Below are 27,232 nucleotides of genomic sequence, written 5' to 3' on the forward strand. Positions count from 1 at the left end.
TTTTTTTTTTTAGCTTTGATTTATTTCCAGTGCTATTTATAAATAAAACCCACCTGGCCCCTCTTTAATTCGTAGTTTTGTATTTTATCCAAAAATCCTTCAAATGCTCAAATAAGTACCATATTATTATTTTCTTAGATCATATAGAGACTTGTAAATGTAGATCATAATAAGTAAGTGAGACACAAAATATGTGAACAGGTATACTATCGCTAAATTTCATCCAAGGGTGAGATTTCTGCATATTACATTATGAGAAGTGGTTACATTATGGTTTTGAAACTATCAATGGCCTTCAGAAGAAAAAGTGTTTTCATTTATAGATGATTTTACTCCAAGTATATTCCGACAAAGTTTAGGTCATCTTTTCAAGCTTTTCTATAGCATTTAATGGCTGCAAATATTAGACATATATGTAACTGGAATACATGGAGATAAATGATAGTCTGCATTGTCCTAGGTTAATAGCAGGCTGTAGAGGCCCAGGGTGTCCCATCTAATCTAGATCCCATTTAAACTAGATCACAAATCCTATCCATGCATATAATATACTGGGCAACTTTAATATATCAAGTATGAAGTCAAGGCCAGTCCATCTGATGGATAGCAGAACCCTCCACAAATAACCTTGCACAGTTCTTATTCATTATACCATTCATCATAGCAGGTCTGATTACATTCACTCAGAATATATGTATTATGGCCGATCATAAGTGCTTCACAAGTCTAAATTTAAGTTAAAGCAGAGACTCAACTGACTGGAGCAAGACGAGAGATTGTTCCTGAGTCTGGGTCTGGACCTGTTTGTTTTTATTTTTTTTTAATACTTGAATTTAACTTGGTATTGATACTACTGAACCAGTAGCCAGTCAGGCTCTGCTGCATAAGCATATAACACATGCTGATTGCAGAAGGTAGCAGCAAAAGTAGTAAGGTGAGCAGCTGCCGTTCAGTCATTGTTACAGGCTAGAGAAAAGAAAACAATATTGCTTTAAGTAGGACGGTGTAAGTCTTTGGTCTTGGTGAGCAAAGACACACATCTTCTGTCAGGTAAAACAGTGGTTAGGTCTATGCCTCCTGGCAGGTATAATTACCCAGGGCATGGAATCTAATTGATTCCTGGTCTTTACCAGCGCACCCCACAGGGGGTCGATGGGCTGGTAATCCTAGCGGCCACCAGACTAATTTATCCTAAGAAATCAGCTGATTGTGGCCCCTAAACTTTCCCCACCAGGGGGAGTGGAAAGAGATGGCTTTAATGTAGTTACAGCTGGTGAGCAGGTAACAGGTGTACTTGGTAACTTCAGGAGGTGTTAAAGCAACTTGTCTGAGCACCAGCAGAATTTGTACCAAGAGCCGAGGACAAGACAGGTAATAGACAGAGATCTAGTTCAGACCTCGTGGTCTGAGGTCAGTGCAGGTGACAGACAAAAATCATGGTCAAGAGGGTCAGGGCAGGCGGCAGGCAATACTTGAGGTCAAAGACAGTCTGGTATTGGGGCAGGCAATATTTGTTGTCAGAGCAACAGAGAACAAGAAGCAAGATCAGGGTTAAGCTGCAGTTGTTTTCTGAGAAGTCAGAATATAACAGGCAGAATATTGCTAGGCAAAAAAACACTTGACACGCAGAGGATCCAGCAACCGCTGCCTGGTCCAGTACGTGTATGTCTAGTACCTCAAATGAACAACACATGACATATTGCACCTCTTCATTATTTATTTAACAAAGACTATGTCAAAATGCAGAAGCAGTGTGTGAAAATTTAGGCACATTCTTACCACTACTATAGGAATTAGGAGGGTAAGTAGCAGCCAGTTTCTGCTAATCACATGCATTTGATTAATTGATCATCCCTAATTGTGATCACCTCTGTAAGAGCAGAAGTTTTGCTGGTCCGGGGTATTCAGGTGTGTGTTAACATAATGCAAAGGAGGAACGACTTCTGCAATGATTTTAGAGAAGCAATTCTTGCTGAACATCAATCTAGGAAGGTTTATGAGGCTATTTCCAAACAATTTGAAAACAATCCAAACAAGTGGAAAATATTCAGGTTAATTTTCAGTCTTTCTAGGAGTAGACATACCAACAAATACAGCTCAAGTTTAGAGGATGCGTTGCTCAAAGAAATTGCAAAGAGTTACATCTCTGGCTCTACAGTTAGCAAGTTAAATGGTATGACAGTACATTTAGGGGCTGAACAAGTATGGCTTGTTTGGAAGGGGTTGCTAGCAGAAAGCCTCTTCTCTCTATAAAGAACATGGCAGGATAGCTCAGGTGCTAAGCTTCATCTAACAAGCCACAAGACTTTTAGAACAATGTCTTTTGGACAAACAAGACCAAAGAGAAAATGTTTGGCCATAATGCATAGTACTATGTTAGGTGAAAATTAAAGCATAAAAACCTTAGAATTGAAATGTTGTGTACTTTTTTTTTTCTTCTGGCCATTTTTATTTCCTGTATATAATATTCTGCCTGTCTGGAGTTTAGGTTTAGCACTTCTCAAGCCCAGTAATAACTTTGTGGTAGAACATACCTATTTTTTTTTAATTTATAGTATATTATGTGGGAGATCTGATCATCTGTGGGCGGCCTTAGACCAAGAATGATTTGTGAACATCTGTGTAGATTTTTGTAGAATCAACCTTGAAAGACAAAACCTGGCACACAAGATGCTTTGTTAAAGCAGAGAAAGAATTAAGCGCTTCATTTATTTCAGATAGTGTTTACCTACTCCACTGAGTTTTATGACAGTGACCACAATCTAAATGTATTTGTTGAGCCGTGGTAATAAACATAACCGTAAACTGCCGAGCGGTTAGATTGCGGTGTTTGGCCTTCAGTCCGCATAAAGAATGGGACACCATTATAAACCCCTCGGCTTCTCTTTCTGTGACCAGATGCGCAATTTATTCCATCTCCACTTTTACGGCAAATGTAATTATTGTTTAAATCTTTTGATGCCTACGATGGCATTTTGAAAACGAATGTCAATGTGCTTTAAAATTAACTTGCTGAAATATGTTTAATTTATTAGCAATCCACTGGACCATGGAGAGGCTAATGAAAGCTGCGTATGCCCTTGCAGGCTGTGAACTAAAAAAGCCCATTGCTGTTTGCTTTTATTTTTAGGGCTGTGCTGTGAAGAAATTTGGACAATGTACATTATGCGTTACGACTTGAAGAATTTGCAGTGTAAATAGGCTACATGGCATTGCTGCAGATTACAATGTAGGCCTTTTATTCGATGATGGGGATATTTGCCCTTGTGGTAAAGCGATGGTTAATATGGGCACTGTCTCCACTGTGTCTCCACTGTGTATTTTTGGGTACTTGCTTGATCTGAAAAGGCAGCCTGCATATTTCCCATTGACCATTTAAAGTCAAATAGTTATTATAAACCATCTTTACATGTAAGCCAGTGTTTCTCAAATTTTGTAACATGGGGGAACCCCTAAAATAGCTTTAATGTCTTAAGGAATCCCTGTTATATTTACTATATCCACAGCTCACCGTACATCAGCGTGATGATGAGTTAAAAGAATGCCTCTTACATTGTTGGCCAATGACGGCACAAAGTTCATTGCTCAAAGAACCCCTAGCAACTTCTGGAGGAACCCTAGTTGAGAAACACTGGTGCAAGCACCTTACCTGGCTGTTTTTTGCATTACACATTGCCGTGTGGGCTTTTAGTTGTTCTATGCACACATACCGCCTTTTAAAGCCATGCAAGGCTTCACTTCCAACTGATAACAGTTCATCACTTTTAACCCAAAGACCAACATACACTACTGTGAAAAAGTATGTACACCCTATACAAATTATTGACTTAACATAACATATTGAAACATATTTATTCAGGTAAATATTTAATCATCAAACTGAACTTATAGATACAGTTGAGATACTTTTATAAAAGCACAAAATTTGTTGTTTCAATCATTTATTCAACAAAAATATAATTATAACGGTAAAAAAATAAATCAATCCTGCTTGAGCTGTTCCTTGAGTGCCTTGAATTATTTTTTCATTCAAAGCTCCATTTCAACTTTCAAACAGAAGGCTTCACATCAAAAGCAGCCTGACATAATGCAGAGTTCACAGTTGCCTGCAAACTGCAGGCTGTTGAACCCTAAATCACCAGAGTAACCCCAAACCATAACATTTTCACCACTGTGTTTCAAAGTTGGTAAAAAATTCCTGAAATGCTGTCTTCGGTTTGCCCAAAGAAAGGTGGTCAGACCTGTCTTTGCTGTATCACATAGTTTCAGAAGACCTTGTCTTAGCCTAAAGTGTTGCTTGTAAAAGAAAAAAAATATAATTAATCCCAGTGTTTATTTCACTCACATTTACTCATGAAGTAATGTAATTCAGCAGAAAGCTTCACATTGTTGCCTATTTATCTGTATTTCTTGCTTCAAACTGATCTTAGATACTTCTTATCTGAACCACAGGTGTCCGCCCCAACCATCCTGTCTCAATAAAGATAATTTTATTCTCGATAAGAAGCTGCTCATCGCCCACAAAGTGATTGTCAGCTGCTCATCACCCTCATTCTCTAGACAATTTACTTTAAAACCGATAATAATAATATAAAGATAAAAAAAAATCTATTTATTTAAAAAGTGTATCATTTTGTGTCTTGTAACAATGTGAAAAACTCAAACCAGTCAATTTGTCTGAATGGAATCTTTAATTTTATTTGCATGTCACCTTCACATCTTGGATGCTAATGTAACAGCAGTATCATTAAAAATGACAGCAGTACAATTGTAATAATGCACGTTAAGACTTTTTACTAATTACTTCAACAGCTTTTCAGCCTCGCCTGTCAATCAATCAACAAAGTGAGGCAGGGGACTTCATTATGCCATATTCCTCACTGGGCGATCCAAGTGGCATCTATTTGGATGCCATCTTTTGATGGTTGTCACAATAGAAAAGATTAGAGGGAAATCTAGGCTATAATGAATGTTATTAAACAAAATTGGGGTGGTGGCTTTCTCTTTCAACTTTATCCAACTTCTGTTTGGTTCTTCGGTGTGATGGGAAGAACTTACAACAAAGGGAACAACTTGCACTTGGAATCTGCTGTATTCATTCAGTTGTTTTTTGTCAACTGTATGTCAGGAAAAGAGAATCTCTATCTTTCGACTGTTTAAAAACTTCATTTAGCCCTATAGAGTGTTTGTTGTTTGCATGCAGGTCACCTTGTAACATTGGTGTGTAGCAGTTAAGTTAAACCAGAAGCACAACCTACGTGTCACAAGCACATATGACTTTTTCTTTTCAAATTTATATATGCAAACTATACCTACATTTAAAACATTGAGATACACTGATAAGCTGAGTTTCCCGTAAATCTAAACTTTACCAAAACTTTATAGTTTCTTATCCTAACTGTCCTGTCTTTATTTCATAATATCTGCTCTCCTATTTGTGAAAGGTTGTCACTAATATTAGGAAAAATGGGGACTGTAAAGCGGTTATAAGCTCAAGTGTTAGAATTCCGCTGTCCCAGCACTTTTCTTTTCGAAATGTCCTCGACTTTCTTCCGGTGGTTGGTTTTATTTTATGACCTACTGATTATCCCTGTGAAATGTGTGCAGGATCCCTTCCCACAATCTGCCGTAGCATCTGTTTCCTTGTGTTTAGCAGCAATGGGAAAATATTTTGCCTAACAATTAACGTAAGGCAGCATTTCAGTTTGATAGTCCATGATCGCTTCATGAATCATACCAACTAGCATTTTCATTTAAATTACGCAAATCGTTATGTTGCGTGTTGTATAATGAGCACTGTAGCCTTATCGCACCTCTACGTCAAATGGGTATTTTTAATGTACTCTGCATGCAGCAATAATGACTCTTGCTTTCTTGTCTCTTCCAGTTTTGCTGCAGCTGGCAAGCGACACTTTGCCGAATGACCTTACTTTGTCTGTTGCCTATCTGCTCGCTCTTCCACAGGTATGTTTAGCCTATTTTACATGGGTTTGGTTTTATATCTGCTGTTGAAAATATGCTGATGTCGCTAGCTAAAAGTCTTTAAATATTAGTGAATTAAAGTTATTTCTTCAAAAAAACTTCATATGTAAATCGTTTTTGTTCTGTTAATAAAATCATTATTCTTTATTGCATTATGTGATGACCAGTTGGTGATGCCCAAGGTGTCTTACACATGTATAATTTAGAAAAGAGGCCAGCCGTACAATGTATGTGGCTCTGATTGGGATATAATGTAAGAAAAGAGACGGATACGAAGGTCTGCAGGTGCTTTATCTAATCTTAATGTGTACCTGCTTCTTGTAGTGAAAAGCTTAAACCCTGTCACATTTTTTAGTAACTGAAGACATTAGTGGATCAACTAGTAGACAAATGTGCTGGTGTACCATAAAGATCCCAACAAAGGCGCACTAAGATCCCCTTTCTCAAAGTAAAGAAGCTGAGCATACCTAAATATATTTACATCACCTGAAAATACAATCTAATAACCCATGAGTCCACCCATCAGTCATGTTATCATGGCCGTTTCTGGTCTCACTATCAGAATAGAATTAGCACATCTCTTATTAATGGGTTTGCCCTAGTTGGACCCAATCATAGGTTATTATGGGCTGTAGTATTAGTGATATGTATTCACTTATATTTGCTTTGTTATAATACTTTGAGTAGGGGTCCTTCCTGTCCCCAAAATGTTGGTCCCTTAGGAACAACAGTGTATTTTTCAATTTTTGAATGTCCTCACTATAACATCTTAAGCTAAGCTCTCACTAACTGCGTAGCATTATGGGAGTTGCAATGACATGGTCTGATGTGAGATTGCAAGGTTTTTTTGCTCTTCCATGCTAAAGAGATCAGCCCTCTCTATTTGTTCTGAAGACCACCATAACCAGGCTTGGTAATTAGACCATCAATGGAGGCAGCCTGAAGCCATATTGTCTTTAGAAAAAGTAGGGTATTTCAAGCTCAAGCCCTACTTTTCCTTATTATCTAAGTTGAACAGACATGAAATCAAACATAAAGACTGTTTTATGTTTTTGTTAAATTCTTCCTGAAATTACCAATTACCCAGTGTGCCTGGGCACCTCTTTTGCCTAAAGCTGCATAATTGTGTATCTGCAGAGGCACCGCTGCTTGTACTACTGCTAGTCCCGTCTGATCTGCAGTGAGGTTTGGTGATGACACTTCTGAACTGCCCACTGTTCCCCTTTGCAGGAGATGGCGCTGAAACTGTGGACCATTAGTGCAAAGATCTTATTTTTTTGTGCTTCATTCATTTTATAAAATTGGACTTTTGATACCTTACCTTTTGCTTTAGATCTTCCCCACCAATCAACAGAGCAACAGAGTCTTTAGGAGGACAGCTCTAAAATATGTTAGAAAAAGTCCTCTATTTCCACCTAAATATACACCTCCACACAGAGCTACAGTGTAGGAAAGGCATAGTAATGTGGAAAAGATTAGCTGCAGAGAGCTTACAGGCAACATTGGCGCCCAATTCTTTGCTCTCTGCTTGTCATTTTTTTTTGAGAAACAGCTTTCACAGTTTAGGTCCTTTAAAGACAATTTTAAGTTAACAAGTCCACTTTAAGCTTTGTGATTGGTGTTGGAACGTACATAGTCCTGTCCATTTAGTATTAATAAATAATATCTGTAAGTGAAATTGGTAAGCAACATAATTATTTAAAGATTATGTTATGAAGGCATTAATTAGCCAAGCTCTATTCTCTTGTAAAGCATTACACATGGCACAGAGGCCACTCTAGTAGCGGAGGGTTTAAATCAAAGCCATTCATGCTGTCTTTAGCCAAGTCATTTCTGTGCCTGTCATTTTTTTCCTCTAGGTTCTAGATGCCAACAAGTGCTTTGAAAAGCAATCGCATTCAGCTTTGTCTCTCCAGCTGGCAGCTTATTACTACAGCCTGCAGATCTATGCCCATTTGGCACCATGCTTCAAGGACAAGTGCCATCCTCTCTACAGGGTGAGTTCAGTGAGCTGTCTGTTTCCCCTCCACTCCACAATGCAGGTGATCTGATAAAAAGGCTTGCAGCATAAGGTATATCTAATTAAAGAGCTTATTTTTTATTGCAGCGCTGAATACTGTGTCATAATTCTTCAGATCTAGGCCTGGCTACAAAAAAACTAAACACTATGAAAAGCAAAGCTTTTCACACATTCCTTATTTTGGTTTTCTGCATTCAATGCCTTTCATTAATATTGCATTAAATAATGTGATAAGGTTGGTGTGGTAAGATGTTGATCTTAGTTTTGCTTTTTAACCTTATTTATATCCCTGTTTGTATATATTTCTTAAGGTAGATAGTGCAATATAAGTCGCTGGACAGTTATTCTGACAGTCAGTTGGTTTTATTAATCATATCAAATAAAGTGAACCTGTCACTGAACCTAATTGACTGGCTGCAAAGTAAATGAAAGTCAATCCGTGAAAGATGATGAATACTTTTCAGTGGCTTGTGTCTTAAGACTCTTCAGTGTTATGGATCTCTGGCAGCCTCTTGTATCAGGGATTGCTGAATACCTTGTTCCCTACCATAGGTTGTAGAAGCAGGTAGCAAAACCTTAAAGTTCATAGATGACCCATACACACCAACTTCCTCTACTTCCATTAACTTTTAATACAGCTGTATTTGTATGTAATTGTCTTACCTCTCACTTTTTTTTTCCTATAATGAAAAGTTTGCTTCAGGAAACTCAACAGGTAGCGGAACCTTAACGTTCATATTAGACCCACAAACACACCAACTTCCTCTTCTTGAAGTAACTTTCAGCCTTCTGGTGTGAACATAAATCTTCTGATTACATTATATACAGAAAAAGTCTGACTTCATTGCCTTTACTATGAACCTAAGGGCTGCATTGCTCCACAGTGTCTGCAGCTACATATGTTTTTGAGGGCTTGTTTTCAAGTTCATGAGTCTTTAGAATACCTAAATGGCCACATATTTACTTTGCATTTCTCATTTTCTGCATGCAGTGAGCCCTGTTATACCATCCATTAACCTCTGTATGACAGGAACCAGTGTGTGCAGGAAGTAAGAAGAATATGTGTGGGCCCAGCATGTGCCAAAAAAAGAACAAATGTTACTTCACCAGAATATAACCTTTACATGATATCTCAAATTGTACAGCCTTTCAGAAAAGTGTACAACGTTAAATTCATGACCTTGTGTATACTGAGCATTAGCACTAATAATTACAATATATATGTTGACTCTGAAATGTGAAAATTGGCTCTGGGGTTAAACTGGTTTAATACGAACTCTGGGCAGTGATCCACTAATGTTTTTTAGGATACATTGCAGTGCAGTTACAATTGTTGAACTGCTATACCTATTAAATTATTTTTAGCTCTGTTAGGCCATTGATCCAGGTCTGTGAACTTATTTTCTCAGCACTAGATAACCAATGAAGCCTGGTCAAGAATACATGCCAGTCTTCTGAATGGATAGTATAGGAACTATATATGGATTCCAGTCTTTACCATTTTGTTTTCCATTTTCCATAATATTCTTCCTAATCTCCATTTTTTCCATTAAATTTTCAAAATGTCATACTTTACTTTGGAACCTTTGTAATTTGTAGTTTAGGGTGAAATGTGGTGAAACGAACAGGAATGATATTGGCAAATCTTTGTAAATGCCCCACTTATTTTTTAAATAATGCTTTGGGAGTAAATGTACATCTTGCCCATGGCTTTGTCACTTTTTTCTGGCCTTGCCTTAATTGATTAAAAATAAATTATGGGTCTGAGGCACAGAGAAAATGTGTTCATATAAGTATATCAATTCTCTGGATAATCTTTTATCCCTTGACAGCTGTATTTGTACATAATTGTCTTACCTCTCGCTTTTTTTTTCTATAATGAAAAGCTCGGTTCAGGAAACTCACAAAGTAATTTATAGCAAGAATAAATTATATAGGGAAATATATCACAAAGCTATTTTCTTAGCAGGGTTCTTTTTTCCATTGCTGCAATAACCATAAATCCTACCAGCAAAACTCTATTAGCTGACCTGTGGCAGGAGAACTTTAAATACAAATTGTAGTGAGGAGCTTGTCTTCATCAAAAGCTGTCTGGAGACTTAAGTAAGCGGTGCCCTCCAACTGTCCCATCATGCTTTTCAGTTCTATCATGATGGTTGATAGCAGGTAGTAGGTCAAAGTAACAAGCCCTTTTTTAAGCTCTATTGTCGTCCTTTGCCCTCTTCAGCTATTCAGGGGCCATCAGCAGTGGATATTTTTTCAGTTGACACCATCAAGGATCTAATTTATTGTACAATGCAGCATATATAGCTTAGCAGTCCAGTCTAGTCTCTCTCTCCTCCTATTATGTGATATTTCCCCCACCTCTTAGATTGTAAGCTCTTCGTGGCAGTGTCCTTTCCTTCTTCTGTGTCACTATCTGTATCATTTGTAACCCCTATTTAATGTACAGAGCTGCTCAATACGTTGGTGCTATACAAATCCTGTTTATTAACTTACTCCATAGACAGTAAGTCGGTTTACCATGGGCTCTCGTGTGCATTTAGTCAAATCCTATCTATGGATGGTAGATTTACGATGTGTACACACATCAGATTATTCATGCTCATCGTAGAAGTAGTTTTGACATTTGTACAGTGATCTTCTAATGTCATTTATCATTTATCTGCACAGCGGATTGAAGAACAACTGATCGGTAATGACCGCTGTGGCTTTTAGTGCTTGCTCGCCCGCCTCTCTTTATAGAACAATGCTGTGTGTACAGGACTCATTCATTCATCTGTTACTGGAAAGGATCACAATAGATCTTTTCCAGGAACAGTCATCTGATGACCATTGGACATCCGCACCAGGATTAAGCGTTGATACTTAGAAGGTCCCAACTCTCATCTTCAGCTACATTTCCATAACCTGCTGGTAATAAAGCTGGAAGCAACAGGTTACTTCAGACCAGAGCATTTTTCAATGTTTAAAAAAAAAAAGGAATTTTTCAATGTTAAATTAAAAAAAAAGTTATTTTTATGCCAGTAAATTCTGATCACATGAACCATGGAGAAATTAATAAAGGTGTGCTTTATACAAATAAAACATATATTGTGCTGGTTACAACTAATTGTGGGCAGCACAGATTCTTCCTTTGCTAGGGTTTCATATGCAAACTCTAATGACTGTCATATATACATGTCACATATTTCTTCATGGTTATTCAGCCCTGAAAATGTGCCCTGGACATCCCTGTGGAAACCATACTGTCTTATTGAATGCTTATTTGCACAAGACATTTTTTGTCTCCTCTGTCCACAGTCTGTTGTGTAGAGATAAGCTGTAGACTAAACATCTCGGTGCAGATGACCGGTGATGAGGAAGCAGGTTCAGATGGTAACACTGAGTTACTCTTTGCTAGCATTTTTTTTGTGTTAAATAGACACCGTTATGCAAGCTGGATAATATTTTGAAACAGTCTATTGAAAATGGTTTTGCAAGGTGAAGTATGGTGCCGTTTTGGAAGAACTTGGGCTGTAGATGTCCATAAACATGAACTACAAGAGTCATTAGTTTGTTTGTCTGTTCATCCTGGCCAATCGTCAGCTCAGTACAATGCACAGTCTAGGTTAGTACATTGGACCTGAATCATTTAAGCTCTCCAAGGCTGGAGAGAATACACTTTCATCAGTGAAGCTGGGTGATACAGCAAACCTAAAATGGATTTCTTCAAAGTAATTTGCTATTTGCTAGTGTGTATCCTCTCCAGCCTTAAAGAGCTTTATTAAATCAGGGCCAATGTAAACTTCCACCCAGCGACTGCAGTGCCTATAACGATTGCCAGCACTATGCAAGTTAAAGGGTTCTTTTTGTTCAGTTAAGAAAGAAAAAGAAGAATTAGAAGATTTGTTACACACTATTTCACGTGACCATGGATTTAGGTAAAAAAAGTTAGAGGGTGGATAGGGGTAATCTAAATACTCTTGAGTTTATTTTTAGGAGTCGGACCCTTCTTTTATTTCTTACGGTCTGTTAAGTGCAAATTGTTTTGTTTTTGTTTTTTTAAATTCACTAAAAGGTGTGTAGAGCATTAAAATGTGTTTATATAGCACCCACAAGTTACGCAACGCTGTACATTAAATAGAATTTGTAAATGACAGACATGCAAGCAATGCACAGTAGGGAGGAAAGGACCCTTCCCAAAGGAGCTTACAATTAAGGGGTGGATGAAGTAGCACACAGTAGGAGGGGTACATGGAATGATGGGTAAGTGTTGAGGATTTAAGAGACAGAATAAGATGGGTAGGCAAGTTTGAAAAGATGAGTTTTGAGTTCTCTTTTAAATGAGCAGAAAGTAGGAGCAAGTCGAATAGGATGAGGAAGACCTTTCTAGAGAGTTATGGCAGCTCTAGAAAAGTCTTGGAGCCGTGCGTGTGACAAGGTTATGAGTGAGGAAGTCATTAGTAGGTCATTGAAGGAATGCGGAGAGCAGCTGGGGGAGTATTTCTCTATCAGGTCAGAAAGGTAAGTGGGGCAAGAACTGTGTAGGGATTTGAAGGCAAAGCACAGGAGCTTGAATTTGATTCAAAGGTGAAATAGAAGCCAGTGAAGAGAACTACAAAGAGATGCAGTGGAAGAGGAGCGGAGGGAAGGATGGAGGAGTCTGGCTGCGGCATTCATAATAGATTGTAGTGAATAGAGTCGGGTTAGTGGAATACCAGAGAGGAGGATGGTAAAGTCCATTCATTAAAAAAAAAATACTTAAAATGTTTACATTTCTATTCGCTTCCTGTTGTTGGATGTTGGGAAGGCAGAGTGGAGAGGTGACCTCATGAGTGTGTTTTGCTTGTTAAACATCCAGTTACAGGTTTATTTGTCCACTGACCAAAGCTGTAATATGGTAGCCTAAATTGACAAAAGCATGGTCAGAACTTCACAATTTGTCTAGCAGAGTCATTTTGAAAAATGGCTCAATAAAATGACAAAGTCTTCGGCAGACAAACAGTTCACATGGACTAATATCAACTGCATTTTTACTTTCCCTTTTTTATATCACCTTTGATTTCTTATACTTTCAGTAGACATCAAGGGCTCAGACAATTCGGATTTTCCTTTGTTTTCTTTAAAGTAAAAAACAGTTAGAACCCATCATGGATTTTATTACTGTTTGTGTCCCCACTAGAGAGAATTCATCCTTTCAATTTTTCCTGGTATTCACTGTCATGGGAAGTGAAACTGAAGAAAAGGAAGACAAAAAGTTGCCTTGCCAACCGAACAGGAATAACTTAGAAATCTTTTAATTTGGACAGTTCTTGTAGTGACACCTTGTTGGGCATTTCCCTAACCTTGGTTTCCTCCCACTTCTTGATGGGTCTAATAGACAAGGAGTAAGGGAAATCTCCCCAGTGGCTCACGGATAGCCAATATAACCTGTTATAAGTTCTTACTCTTTTATACTTAATATTCAAACTAAAACATCATGGAAATGGGTTTATGCTATTTCTGTGTGGACTAGTACACAAGGGCTGATTTTAATTTTTGCTCTAATTTATAATCTGATAAATCAATCAGATTAAAAAGGAATCTGAATTCAGCAGCTGAACAGTCATAGGAGACATTTTATTTTATTTAAAAGGTTGTGAACAGGTCAAACGTATAGTAATTATTAAAAGTTTTATTGTGTGTACAAACGATCATGTAAATCTCGTAGGAATTATGATTGCTTTCTGTCCATGCCAAAAATATATGTCAGGCAGAATCTCATACACCTTGTGTGCTGTGATTTGGGACTTCTGATCAGTCAATTTGCAATTGGAAATTAGCATCTGATCAGGTCATGTGATCTGAGCCTTATATCAGATTTTTTCGGCATCTTTTCGGACTTCGGAAAAATGTTCTCAGGCTAGCACGGTTTATATAGAAAGAGACCAACTAAACTATCTCTGGGATGTCTGCTCCCTGTTCTTCTCTGCCATTTTTTCTGTACACATTTTTCTAGTCTCTGGATTGCCGGCATCCTTTAAATTGAAACCACCAATTTATAGCTGCTTGCTTTGAATGCATTGAATATACCTGGAAAGTGTTCCTCTGTAACATTACATTTTTCATTGGTTTCACAGAGATGCCCTTATCCTTTAATGAGCAAATAAAAAAAATAAGAGATCAAATTATTTAAACTTAGAAGAATTACATTGGCCTTAATTACAACATATAATTTAAACACATCATCTAATCCATTCACATTCTGAGCTGCGTATTCTAATTCCCATCCACTAGAGGAAAAAAAACACCATATTCTAGTCTAAGATTAAAATATAAAATGGGAGCTGAATATTTATGATTGCATTTGGACTTCATATTTTATTGTCTCCTAATGAATCCTCATAAATGTAATTGTTAGGTAATCGCCGCTTGTGTCGCGCCTTCATTGAATATGATTTTTTAAATTACAATAATGCATTGTAATCAATTCCTGGGGAAAGAACAGTCACTGGTCTGTGCTCTGCTGGTTTTGATCCCAGGTAAGCAGCTTGACATTTGAATTGCATTTAGTTTTCTGCAATCATTAATGTAAAGGATGTGGTCAAGCACAAGTGGCTGCTCAATAATGTCAGTGTAACACAGGACAATAATGTCAATGTAATGCCTTAGCATTATATATTTATTGCAATTCTGCTAGGAAGGAAAGCACAATTAAAAACTGTCTGTTGGGCACCCTCAGCATCCTAAAGTATAATAATACAGGATAATTTAATGCCACTGAGCAAAATTCAGGGCTTGCAGCATCATTGATCTTCCATTGGATAAAGGATGAAGATGTCAAATTGAAAGAATCAGAGGATGGTGGCTGCAAGGGAAGAGCAGGGGACTAAAGAATGTCATAAGTCCATAATAATGTTCAAGTATGCTCTGCAAACCTACATAATGCTAAATGCTTCCACCCAACTCACATTTATTTAGTTTGTCTTTAATGCATTCTTACAAAAGTGTTTCCCAGCAGCTACAAGTACATGTGTCTTTGGTGGTGTGCACAAGACCCCAGGATCTCTGTGACTTGATTTTTTTTGGATGCCTAGGGCAGAGTTTACCCTGTATGTACATTGGAGCACCCAAGGGATCAGTGTATAAGGCTGCATGAATTGATGTAGCTACTCACAGTTCTTCCATTTTGCACTTTGTATTGCCGATATCCTTCTTTAATTCCTTCCAGTAGAAGGTGGAAGAAAGGAGGAAGAAATAGACTGGGTATGATGGTTAGGCCCCAACCTGTCTTTTCAAGTGTCAAATGCCACAGCTGCTACTGTTCTGATATATAAATGACTTGGGGAAGAACTTGTGGAGTGAGTTTTAATCTCAGCTTGGACAGACATACAAGCCACAGCAGTAACCTTGGCCTAGGATCCTAGGGCTCTGCAGAGGTTGACTTAAAGACTAACAGAAATCTTTCAGCACTGTTGTTACATTAAAAATAGTGTGTGTATGTATATGTATGTATAGCCTTCAAATTTCCGTCATGGATTTGGGAGCGCATTTTCAAATTTACACTGTTTTCTGGAGGCACAGTTTATGTTTTGATGTTTGTTTATGTTTTGATGGTGCTGTATATCAAGCTGTTGGGTCTTGCTTTCCTGCTCATTCCTTCTCATTTATTTCCTGCTATGTAGTCCCAATATGGATTCAGCATCCATTTAAAGGACTGTACAGGTAGTCATTTTCTGTTAAATATATAGGATATATAATCGTAAAAAATACAGAATTTAATATATATATTTACACACACAGTTATGGTTGTAATGGTAATGCATTGCACAATATACATTAGGTAAGAATCCATTAATTAAACAAAACAAATGAAAACTTAATTTGGCCATGGTCATAAGGTGCCTGTAGAGATCAGAAATCATGCTTCAATCCTCTGTTTAAAATAGTTGGAAGCAAAGCAGATTCATAGTTTAACCTGTGCACATTTATTTGAAAACAAACAAAATTATTAAAACAAAATTGTGTTTCTTTCACTGGATTTGGCTGTACATTTTTTTTTTTTAATAAAGCTATTCATAAATACACCCCATGACACCTTTTGTGGTTGTGAACATCACTTGTCATTATGGAAGGCTTTGAATTCTTCGGGGCAATGTGTGTCCTGCAGACCGAACTGTGTAGACTGGCATAACATACAGTAAAACCTAGCTTTGTCTGCCCATATAGTTATCTCACTTGCCTTTGTCCCAAAGTAATGTCTTCTGGATAAAAATCCCTTGGACATAAGTGCCGCAAGCAGCCATATTGTATGGTTAGATCATGTTTAATAGTAGAGCTCTACATGTGAGAAATAAGCATTTGTTCTTGTTGTCATTTCATTTGGCAATGGCAGTTTTTTTCTGCAATTAGAAGCTTATCTTCTTCTTTCCTAACATCAAACGTCCTCTGAAATTCTGACTGGCTCAGCCTTCTAAACAATATCAAAGAAAGTAAATGTAATCTTTTCAGGTTCTCATTTTTAAAACAGATTCAGTTCCCAGTAGTTGGAGTGACAAATCTTTTTGACTTTCGTTCCACCTTAACATTTGGGTCCATTTAGGCAGAGCAGGTTCCTGCTTGTTAGACTGCAGAAAGACGTCCTTAGTAATGCAGGCTCCTTTTCTAGTCTGCTGTCATACGTGACCTGTCAGGTGCCAAGTTGGCTTCTGGGTTGTAATGTGCTTTAATTAAGTGATCAGAACAGTATTGATCTTCTAGTCCATTTAATTCCATCAAGATCGACAGTTCTCATCAGTTAAAGGGTTCGCATGTCAGCAGAAAGACACCATTATTTGGTGCAGACACTTTCTGACACACTGTAGCTGTGGCAGTGTGTTAAGTAATCAGGCTGACAGCATGTCAGTCTGCGAACGGAGCCATTTTACTGTGCTATCTGCATTTACTTATTGCCATCTGTGGTATAGACCAGCCTTTCTCATCGTTTTTGGCATTGGCGAACCCTTGACATAACTTTCAGGTCCTAGGTAACCCCTGACAATATTTATTATAAGCCCAATAATGGTACATTGCCTGGTGGTCATTGGGTTAAATGCAATGCTTACACTTTTAGCCACCCTTACAGATACCCAAAGAGATAATTAGTGTCAGAGGTAATAGACCTTAGAGACACACATTGATCAAATTTTCTTATGAAATCCTGGTTGAGAATCACCGGTATAGAATATAGAGTGGGTAACCCCAGCAGTCCGTGGTTTTAGCTCTTACATTGTAACCTCATTTTTCCACATAATTTTAAGAAAATAAGTATAGTAAGGCATATCAATACAATAACAAACTTACTATTTGTAAATACATTAATACCTCGGTATAAGTCCGCTTTGGAATAAGTCCTGTTTGGACACGAAAAATTTTGCTTAGTATACAACCATTGTGCTAAAACTTGTATGGGTCAAAATGAGTCATAACACCGCACGCTACCCTTATTTACCTCTCTCGAGACAAAGCCACGACTGCCCACGAGCGTCAGTACGCCAGTTGTTACCATTCAGTGAACAACCCGCGCTATAACTCTCTGTGATATATATAACATCTCCTCCTCTACCCTTCTCAGCACCATCCTAGTATAATACAGCTCTGACATTAATATTACATCCATAAATGCATTTTTATCTTTTAATTTTGTTAGAGCAAACCATAAATTTATATGATATCATACTCCTGTATGTGACTGAACAAGTGAAGGGCAGAACATTTCCCTTGTATGACAAAGTTGATGCTATTTTGAAGTTTGAGACTGCCCAGAAGGCTGGAGTCACTAATTATGAGTTGTAATAGCTTATTGCTTTTATTATCTGTTTCTGCATGTATTACCATATTTGATTGTATAGACTTGTATATGATGTATTGTGATCATATTGTGAGACTTCACATCCATGGGACACACACACACACACACACACACACACACACACGTACGTCGAACTGCTGTTGTAACTTTTTATGAAGACTTTTGAATAAATACACAAGCTTTCTTTTGATAAAGAAGGACACAATCCTGTCCTTAATATGCCCAAACAACAATAATTATAATAATTTCTTCATTTGTTTCATTGTACAGCCTATACTACAGTACATAGTACTGTATGCACTGTGTCGTTGGGCAAAGCTGTCTTTATGGCAGAAGAATATTGTAAATCTGCTGTTGATCGACTTCAGAAAGCTAGTATTTTGCCGTGCATGTTCAGATAAAATGGAGCTGTAACAGTTTCTTCACTTGGTGTTTAAAAAGCATTTCCAGATAGCTTTCTAAGCATTTCTACAAACCGATGTCTGGCATATTTACTTGATTTTTACATATTAGTGGAAAACTGCAAAGTGGTGCTTTGATAAATGCTTTCGTGCTAAAGTATAAAAATATTTCCCCCAAACAGAGTTTAACTGTACACTTTGTTGGACATTTTCCTTTATATTTTAAGTTTTGCTCACCACGGGTGTTTTTGAGGCCACGGTTCAGCAGGAGCAATATAACCAGTTGGCTTCTAAGCTGCAGATATTTTAATGGCATTCACTCCACACACATATTCTGACAATTTTGATGAGTATAGTTCTATCTCGTCACTAAGGATAGGACTGCTCATCATTCTTCACCACTGCTCACAGCTTGTACCTCACTAGGACCAAATGGAAATAAGAACAGCAGTTAAACTTGAGGTTCTAACTTTTTCCCCTTTTATTGGAAACTAAAAAAAACATACTCGACTATATACATTTATATCAAAGTGTGCTACTAGGAGCTTCACATGTAGGGATTTGGATAGGGACAGGCCTTTTCACACTCAATCTGATTTGCATTTAGCGGCCTTTGTGGGCAGGAACAGGACAGCAAAGACAGGACAAACTCTTTGCACCTTAGTGATACAGAAAAGCATAAATCTGTATCACATCTGATAGATCACACTTTTTTGAAAAACATCTGTCACTTCTTTGGAGTTCGGGAATTCTTATCCTTGTGCCTTATTTATTTGTTTTTATTCACACACATTGTGATGACTGCAGTATAGCAGCTATGAGTGGTGGAAAATGGGACCAAAAACGTTATCAAGCATGGCAATGTAGATAAGCCTTAATACAAGTAAAAAAAGTACAGTCTTTAGAAGCTTCTCACCATTGCGGCCAAGAGAAAAAAAGAAAATATAAAGCTAATGGACCATTAAGCCTGCTAGATTCAGCCCTTCAAGCCTATTTACATCTGCATTGGGGTTATAGGCTTATTTTGGAGTGTAATGCACCATACAGCCATATTAAGGTTTCATTTTTTGCTTAATGTCATCCTAACATGCTAAAACAACACATTTCCAATGACCATGCATTGCATGAGAAGAAACAAATGCAATACCATTCATTGTGGTGCACTGTATTGGAAAAAATGTGCCTTTCCCATTTATGTTTTGTCATGGTGTTGATAGCCCATTCTAAGAATTGGGTCTAGTTAAAGGTTACCCAGCATCACAGCAAAAGTTTGGATAGGTGTCCCTTGCCTCCTTAGCACCTCTACAAAAAATCTAATTTTAGTAAACTTACACACAGCCCTCTCCACGCTTACTTTTGCCTACAACTTTCCATGTAGTGTGCATCTTCGCAAACCCTCCTCCTTATCAACATGCCAGCTGCCAACAACTGTTTTTTTTTTTTTGTTTTTTGTTTTTGTACATCCCTCTATTGTTCCTCCATTGCTTCCATTCCAAAGCTATAGTGGTCCATTAATGGTGGTATCAAAATGCATCACTTATACATTACTACTATTTTCATTATTAATAAACAGTATTTATGTAGTACCAACAAATTACGCAACGCTGTACATTAAATAGGGGTTGCAAATGACGGACAGATACAGTGACACAGAAGGAGGAGAGGACCCTGCCCCGAAGAGCTTACAGTCTAGAAGGTGGGGGAAGTATCTCACAATAGGAGGGGAGATATGGATTGGTAGGTAAGGTTGAAACATGGGTTTTAGAAGCTCCCCTAAATGTAGGACCAAGCCGAATAGTATTTATAACATATATACCGATGGTTGGGGAGGGGATATGAAATACTGATTCCATAAAGGGAAAATCATAAAGTGAATTTATTTGGCAGCCACCAATGATTTCACATTCTTGCATTCAAAGTCTGTATGTTTATTAAATAATACCACTATTGATTTACTGCTGGAGAAGACATGCCCTTGCTCCATTATATGTAGAATGTGTCAGAATCATTTAATATGTAGGTATCTGTTTAAAGTAAAATTGTCACAATCCTGAACAATTTACATAAAGACATAAGCAGGCATAAACAAAAAGGCATAAGCATGGTTACACGATTATTTTTTGTTCCATATGACTCCATTTTGATTTGAAAGGATTGCTCCTTTCCCATTCTTTAATCCAAAGCCATAGACCAAGCATTTTGCATTTTTTAATTTGGGACTCAGATAAGGTCACCTTGGCCAATTTAGGTCAAATGGACAAATTCTTTGCAAAGTTCCCCCAATTCTTACGGTTGCATTCATTGATGAGCACAGCCGCGGGACTCCTGACAAGAGAACAAGGGAACACTGACAAGAGGAGTACCGCGGCTGCATTTATGAATGCAATCATGGAAATCCTTCTGGGCGCGATCCCCGGGCACTAATTGTTAAATGAGGCAAGCTCTCATTTAACCTCTAGTGCCTGTGGATCGCGCACAGGAGGATTCCATCGGCTGCATTTATGAATGCAGCCGTGGTACCCTCCTGTAATGATTTCCTCGATCCTCCGATGGGTCAGCGAAATCGGTTTGCCAAAATTTCGTTGACCCATCGGAAGTTCGAGGAAATTTGCGCATGTCAATTTTGCGCATGAAATTTGAGAATGTCAAGAGTCATCCCTAGGACCATTTTTGAGCAACTGTGAAGCATTGAAAGGTCTAATAAAGTCTATGGAAACACATAAATTATACATTTTGTGAAAAGCTGTCATGCCTTCCCAGTTTCTGGTAACAAGCAGCCCTTCCTAATACATGCTCAAAAAATGCAATAAAAATACAAATCGTCTATAGAACATCACATACGAGTTATAACACAAACTCGCAACTGCATTAAAAACACATTGATTACATAGGTGTGAATTGGCCATAAACTGTCATGCATTTTGGCTGATTCTAGCACTCATCTCTCTTCAGTCTATGGCAGCTTTTGTTGTACCAACTCTGAGACATTAGTATATCCCCAGTAGGTGGATGGTAACTACATATATCATGTGTGCCAAGTATAACAAGAGACATTGAAGACGTATTTAAATGTCCATGAGAAGCGTATTTTTTTTTCTTTTTATTTTGCAGCTTGTTAAAAGTTGAATTCTCCATTTATACCCCAGAAAATAAAAATTACTTCTCATGTCATTATAAATGTCTGTTTTGCTATTTACCTGTCTAGTCTTTAAAACATTATGAGGAATTTTAGCAAATCATTTCAACCCATAGGCTAAAAGGTAATTGCAAATCTTTATTTCCATCATTTCTCAAAAAGAACATTATGGATTTGGAGAGAGTGCAGAGAAAGGCAACAAAACTAATAAAAGGAATGGAGGAGCTTGGCTATGAGGAGAGATTAGCTGAACTGAATCTATTCTCCCCATTATTCACTTTGAGATCATTACAAAGAACAAGAGGGCACTTTTTGCATCTGGAGGAAAAGAAGTTTAAGGATAAGGAAGGGATTCTTCAATGCAATGTCTGCGAAAATGTGGAATCGGCTCCATCAGGAAGTAGTTTCAGCAGCTACTATAGATTGCTTCAAGAAAAATCTGGATGCTTTTCTAGAAGCACAGAAAATATTTCGTTATGAAAGCTTTAAAGATAACAGGCTGTTGATTCAGGGAACATCTGATTGCCTCAAGGAATGGGGAAGGATTTTCTTTAACCCTGTTGAAGCAAATTGTACCAGGGTTTTTTGCCTTCCTTTGGATCAACTATGACCATAGAGTTTTATATCTGGGATATGTTTATTTCCCTAGTGGTTGAATTTGATGAACGTATGTCTTTGTTCAACCTGATTTACGATGTAACTGTGTTACACAATAAACAAAATAAAAACTCAGTTTTTTGTAAAATATAAAAGATGATTATGTTGAGTATGTGAGGCCTTAAAAGTGTAGGTGCCATAAGTCTGTCTAATCTAGTTCTCCCTTTGCAATCTCATAAATCTTTTTTTGGTCCTTGCCTCCTAAACAAGCAGGGGAGACATCTGAACTTGTTTTTACTATTTCTCTACTTTATTGTGTAGGGCACACCTAGTAGTGCTGCTGTTTGTCCTGCCCTGCACGAAGCAGCAGAAGCCAAAATAAACAGCTGATACTTCCAATTGTGTAGAGCCATTTTAATTACAGATGTAACAGCATTGCGCTAGTCACAGAGGAGTCTATTGCGACGAAAGATAAGACTCTGACGACTTGTAGCTTTAAATCCTAGTGTCTAAATAAACTGGCAGCAGAGCAAAAGAAATTTGTCTGTTGTGGAAATCTGCATTAATATTATCATGTTCCTTTGAGCTGCATTGGCAACGCACATATTCATTTTAAGGTTGTTTTGCTGATGATGCTTTTCCTCTAAAGCTGCACGGTGCATTGCAATATAAGTGCTATAAGCCTTCCTAGGTTCTCTTCAGAGTGGCTCCATAACTACATATCCAAGACAGCCATTACATTTTGGAAACTGTATGGGGTCTTAGGCACATGGCAAACCAAGAAAAAGCAGAAACATAAAATTAGCACTGCTTGGAAACTCAAGGTTGGCTTCCGCCAAGCAGCTGCTATCACCTGACGAGTAGCCAGGAAAATAAAGGAAATCAATTTACAGTGAGTTCTGGACAATTTAGAGCCAAACCTATGTAATAACGCTGACCAAGGGTCTCTCTTGATGGACCCATGCAGGACCGAGCGGACATAATTAAAAACTCTAATCCACAGCTTTTTAACTACCGGACAATCCCACCAGATATGATAAAAATTGCCAAGAATTTGACAACCTCGGAAAGTGTGGATTACTCCCTTGTGTAAATTTGGCAATTCTGTCCGGTGTCAAATACCACCTAAATAAAACTTTATAAGCATTCTCTTGCATAACTACATTGGGTGAACACTGTGCTATATTCTTCCATATCGTCTGCCACTCTTCCACATCGAGTTTAGTACCCAATTCGTTTTCCCATGTAGCAACATAAGGTGGAGGGCGTATATCCGTGCACATTAATAGGTCGTAAACCAAGGGCACTAGACCTGCGGAACCAGAACCGCGATAGCAGCAAGCTTCAAAACTGGTGAGCTTCAGAGGCGAGTCTGATATATTTTTAGTTAAGTTAGATAAGAAATGCCTAATCTGCATGTATCTAAAGAGTTCGGATGATGGTAGGTTCCAATTCTCCTGTAGATATGGAAAGGATCTGATTCCGGTAAGCGAGAACAAATCATATACATAGCGCACAGGTCTCTCCGTCCACCAGCGAAAGGCACTAGGATTCTCGTAGGCTGGGACAAAGCTAGGACAATTTATAATACCAATTAGTGGCGTATGCTTAGACACCATACCAGCTGTAATTTTCACTCTGTCCCAAGTCCCTAGAGCATAGGAAAGCGTGGGGTCGGACACCAAAGGGCGGTCTGCAAGAGGTAACCATAAAAGATTATGCAATTGTACCATTGGTAGTTCTTCTGCATACAAAAGTAAGGCTTTTTAATGGTGAACTGTACGTGACATTCCTAGTCATATTTTGCAAGCTGTTAATTCCATTTTTGCTTTGATCATAGTTTGCATTTTCCTCTCTCTGCATTTATGTATAATGGTACATTGCACACTGCCTCTGTGTTAAAAAACGACCAGTATCGATTTACTGCTGTAGAGGTCATGCCCCTTCTCTACTACATGTAGAATGTGTCACAATTATTCATTGCATTACTGTTGTGGTAATCAGCTTAAAGCAAAATTGTCACACATGTGAGCAACTTGAAAAAAATCATAAGCAAAGGTTACACAGTCAGGGCCAAAAAGGGTTTGAACCAATCACTTTTTTCCTACAGGATCCCCATTTGCTAAAAAAATATAAGTAAATACACCCACCATCCTTTATTTCATAGGCCACAGACCAGGTATTTTCTTTCTGTTTCAAGATTTATAGAGACTCACCAAAACACTCCTTGCATGCTGCACTCCTACAGTTGGCAATAATACCTGGTGCTTTCAGGTATGGCAAAACTAGACATGAGCCTTGTCACTTAACTGGGGAAGTGATTTCACTGCTAATCTATAATGTTCAACACTTGGGATATTCGTGCTGATTGCAACAAGTATAAAAGTCACTTTTGGATTGGGTTACCCCTCAGGGCACTACTATGTAAGCATTATTGCCCTGATAAGTATATACAGTAGGCATTTATTCATGTGATTTTTTTTTTAAAGTGCGCATTAGAGATCAGGTTGGTTGACCCTTCTCTTCAGCAGAGATGGTTACACCAAATGCTGTTTTCTCCATACACCTATTTCAGCCTGTTAACCTGACAAAAATATTAACAGTGAATAGAGATTTGTCATTTTTGACTGGTAAATGCATCTCATACAGAAACAATACAATTTTTCAGGAAAAAATTAATAATAAAAAAAAATCAACCTTTTGGCAAAGTGGTTTTGCCTAAGCTGATGCCATCAGTTTCCTGCAAGAAAGCAGCATTATTTTAGTATTCTATTGCCCAGTGATTCCCCAGGGCAACATTGTAATTGTATGAAAAAAACAAAAACCTAATAATGTTAGGAAATTCAAATGAGTCCTTTGCACACTTCCTATTTAATCTCAAAGTGTCTTCCTATTCTCAGGGATCAGAGAGTGGGGGTGATTGAGTTATTTAGCTAAAGACCACTCAGTTTACAGAAATGCTGTATGCTGGCAGCCTGAATGTTTCTGGCAGGTCAGCTGGTGTTGTTTTGTGCTTGCTTAGACCTTAAAAGGGATACAACACAAGGGAATGTATATGGGTTGCAGTTACCTTTTATTTTAATTTGTAAGTGTTACATTTACACATAATTTAGCATGAATGCACTTAAAATTAAAAAAATATTTTATGCTAGGTGGCTTTAAGAAGCATGTAAATCCCTGTGGCATTCCTTTAATGGCTTTTAGACAATCAGATTAGAAAACTCTGGTTAATTCCATTATAGTGTACCTTTCAGAACAGAAAACTGTCTTCTTTGTTTATCATTCAAATTAGATTTGTGGTCACACAGGTAAATGATCATGAAAGTAATCCTCATAGAATGGTATATTATTCTCCCACATGAGATGAAATGTTATTAAATACTCTCAGTTCCCTCTCATGCAGATTACACATATAACAATACACTGTCAAATAAAGAATAAGATAAAGTGTTATTAATAACTGTGCACATAAATAAAGATAAAGGTTTACATATGTGTAATGGAAAATAATAATTGGTTTCCATTTCATTCTCTGTAGTATTGCTATGACGAATCCCTCATTTAATCTGTAATCACATTGATGGCTTCAGAACAAGGCTGTAGAAGAAAAGTAGAGAAAGGGGTCTTGTACTGAAATCCTTTAATGTGTCACCATTATATTAAGAGATAAAAGATTGATGTCTGTATTTTATACTGATACCTTGGAAACCATGGACTTAAATTTTTATATTTTAAACATTTTTATTGGTTTTTCAAAGGTTTTTTTTGTTTGGGTGGGGGATTGAGACATTACAAGAAATGACAACAGTCAAAGAGTTGAACTGATAAATATTCATACATATTACAAAATCCAGATTATAACATGGACTTTTTTGTTTTTAACAAAAATAATGTAAGTTTCCAACTAAATATTGCATCATGCCAGACTATTATGACATACAATGGTCTTTGTCAATGCAAAATCAATAACTTTTACATTATTTCCTGTTATAAGTTTTGTTAACTTCAGATGCATTGGTCCCTACAACTTTTATGTATTGAATAAATGATGTTATAAGTTTCAATCCTACATTTTATTTAGTGATGACATAACCTATGCTAAAATATGGAGTTTAAATCAAGGGGAAAAACAAGGGGTCAGGAGGGAGGGGGCCCTGGACATTGCGTTCCTCGTGCATTATCTAGGCTGGGAGAGACTTACATTTTTAATAGTGACTTTAAAAGTGATTTTTTTTCAATTGCTTCAATTATAAGTAATTAAAAATTAATAATTAATAATGAATAGTAATTAAGTTTACATTATATTGGTTGATTACCTTAAAAGTTATGTTTGTGATTTTTTTTCACCTGTTAATATTTGTTTTGCTTTGATTTGTCATTTACTATTGAAGCTACATTGGACAGAAAGGCTTTAGCAGATAAAAAGAAAGTAAAAAACAAACAAAAATAAGTTTAATTAATTTAATAACAGTAAATAACTTAAATAAATGTTGACAAAATGGTGCCTATGTGGCTAATACCACATTCTAACAAGCAAATATAGATTTAAGTTTGAATGAATGTAATTGAAATGAACTGCTGTAATTCTGCTTTGCAGCCTGAAATGGATGATAACATAAATCTACATTTTACAGCAAGCTACAGATCAAATGTGGACTGGTTAACTCATTTTGATCTTACAGACTCTCAAACACTAGGCCTCTGTGTTCTTTATTGCTTGTAACTTCATATTTATTAGTTTAATAATTATATAGAAAAGACAGCTAATACAATTTATTTTATTGCATTATCAAACTCCTTGTATCTCTGCATACATGGTAATATGGTTTTATTTAAAGATATAGACCATTGTATTGTAATGATAACACTGGTCAACAAACATTTTCTTGCCAAACAGATTAAAGTCATTTTAGGTTATGTTTGATGCACAGATTACAAATATGATGATGGTTTTGCTAGATTTCCTTTATTATTTGAAATAATGACCTCAATAATAACCTCATTGAAAACTAATGAAACATGAAAAATAGGCGAAATTAAACTAGATATGCCTATGTATACAAAATAAATCTTTTGAAATACCTAATGTCAATATATTCTATATTCAATATATTTACAGAACTAATCACAAATAAGTAATTGAATAACTCAGTTTGTATGATTTCCTTTTATGCTGATGATCAGGACAATCACGTTGAAGGCTCCAGCAGTATTCTGCCATCATGTGTCTATCCCATCTGCCCTGATACCTTTCTTCCCTCACCTTAATATCTTCATGGAACCTC

At 37.2% G+C, this 27,232-nt stretch overlaps 1 protein-coding gene across 1 annotated transcript in view; it reads left to right on the forward strand.

The window, feature by feature from the left end:
- Positions 1-27,232, forward strand: part of NBAS (NBAS subunit of NRZ tethering complex) — a 412,001-nt gene that overhangs the window by 238,578 nt on the left and 146,191 nt on the right. Inside the window, exons 39-40 of the mRNA XM_072407518.1 lie at positions 5,888-5,964; positions 7,842-7,979. Coding sequence (XP_072263619.1) covers positions 5,888-5,964; positions 7,842-7,979 — 215 coding nt within the window. The remainder of the gene's footprint in view (positions 1-5,887; positions 5,965-7,841; positions 7,980-27,232) is intronic.

The sequence above is a fragment of the Pyxicephalus adspersus genome, chromosome 4 (assembly GCF_032062135.1).
Source record: "Pyxicephalus adspersus chromosome 4, UCB_Pads_2.0, whole genome shotgun sequence".
Classification (NCBI taxonomy): domain Eukaryota; kingdom Metazoa; phylum Chordata; class Amphibia; order Anura; family Pyxicephalidae; genus Pyxicephalus; species Pyxicephalus adspersus.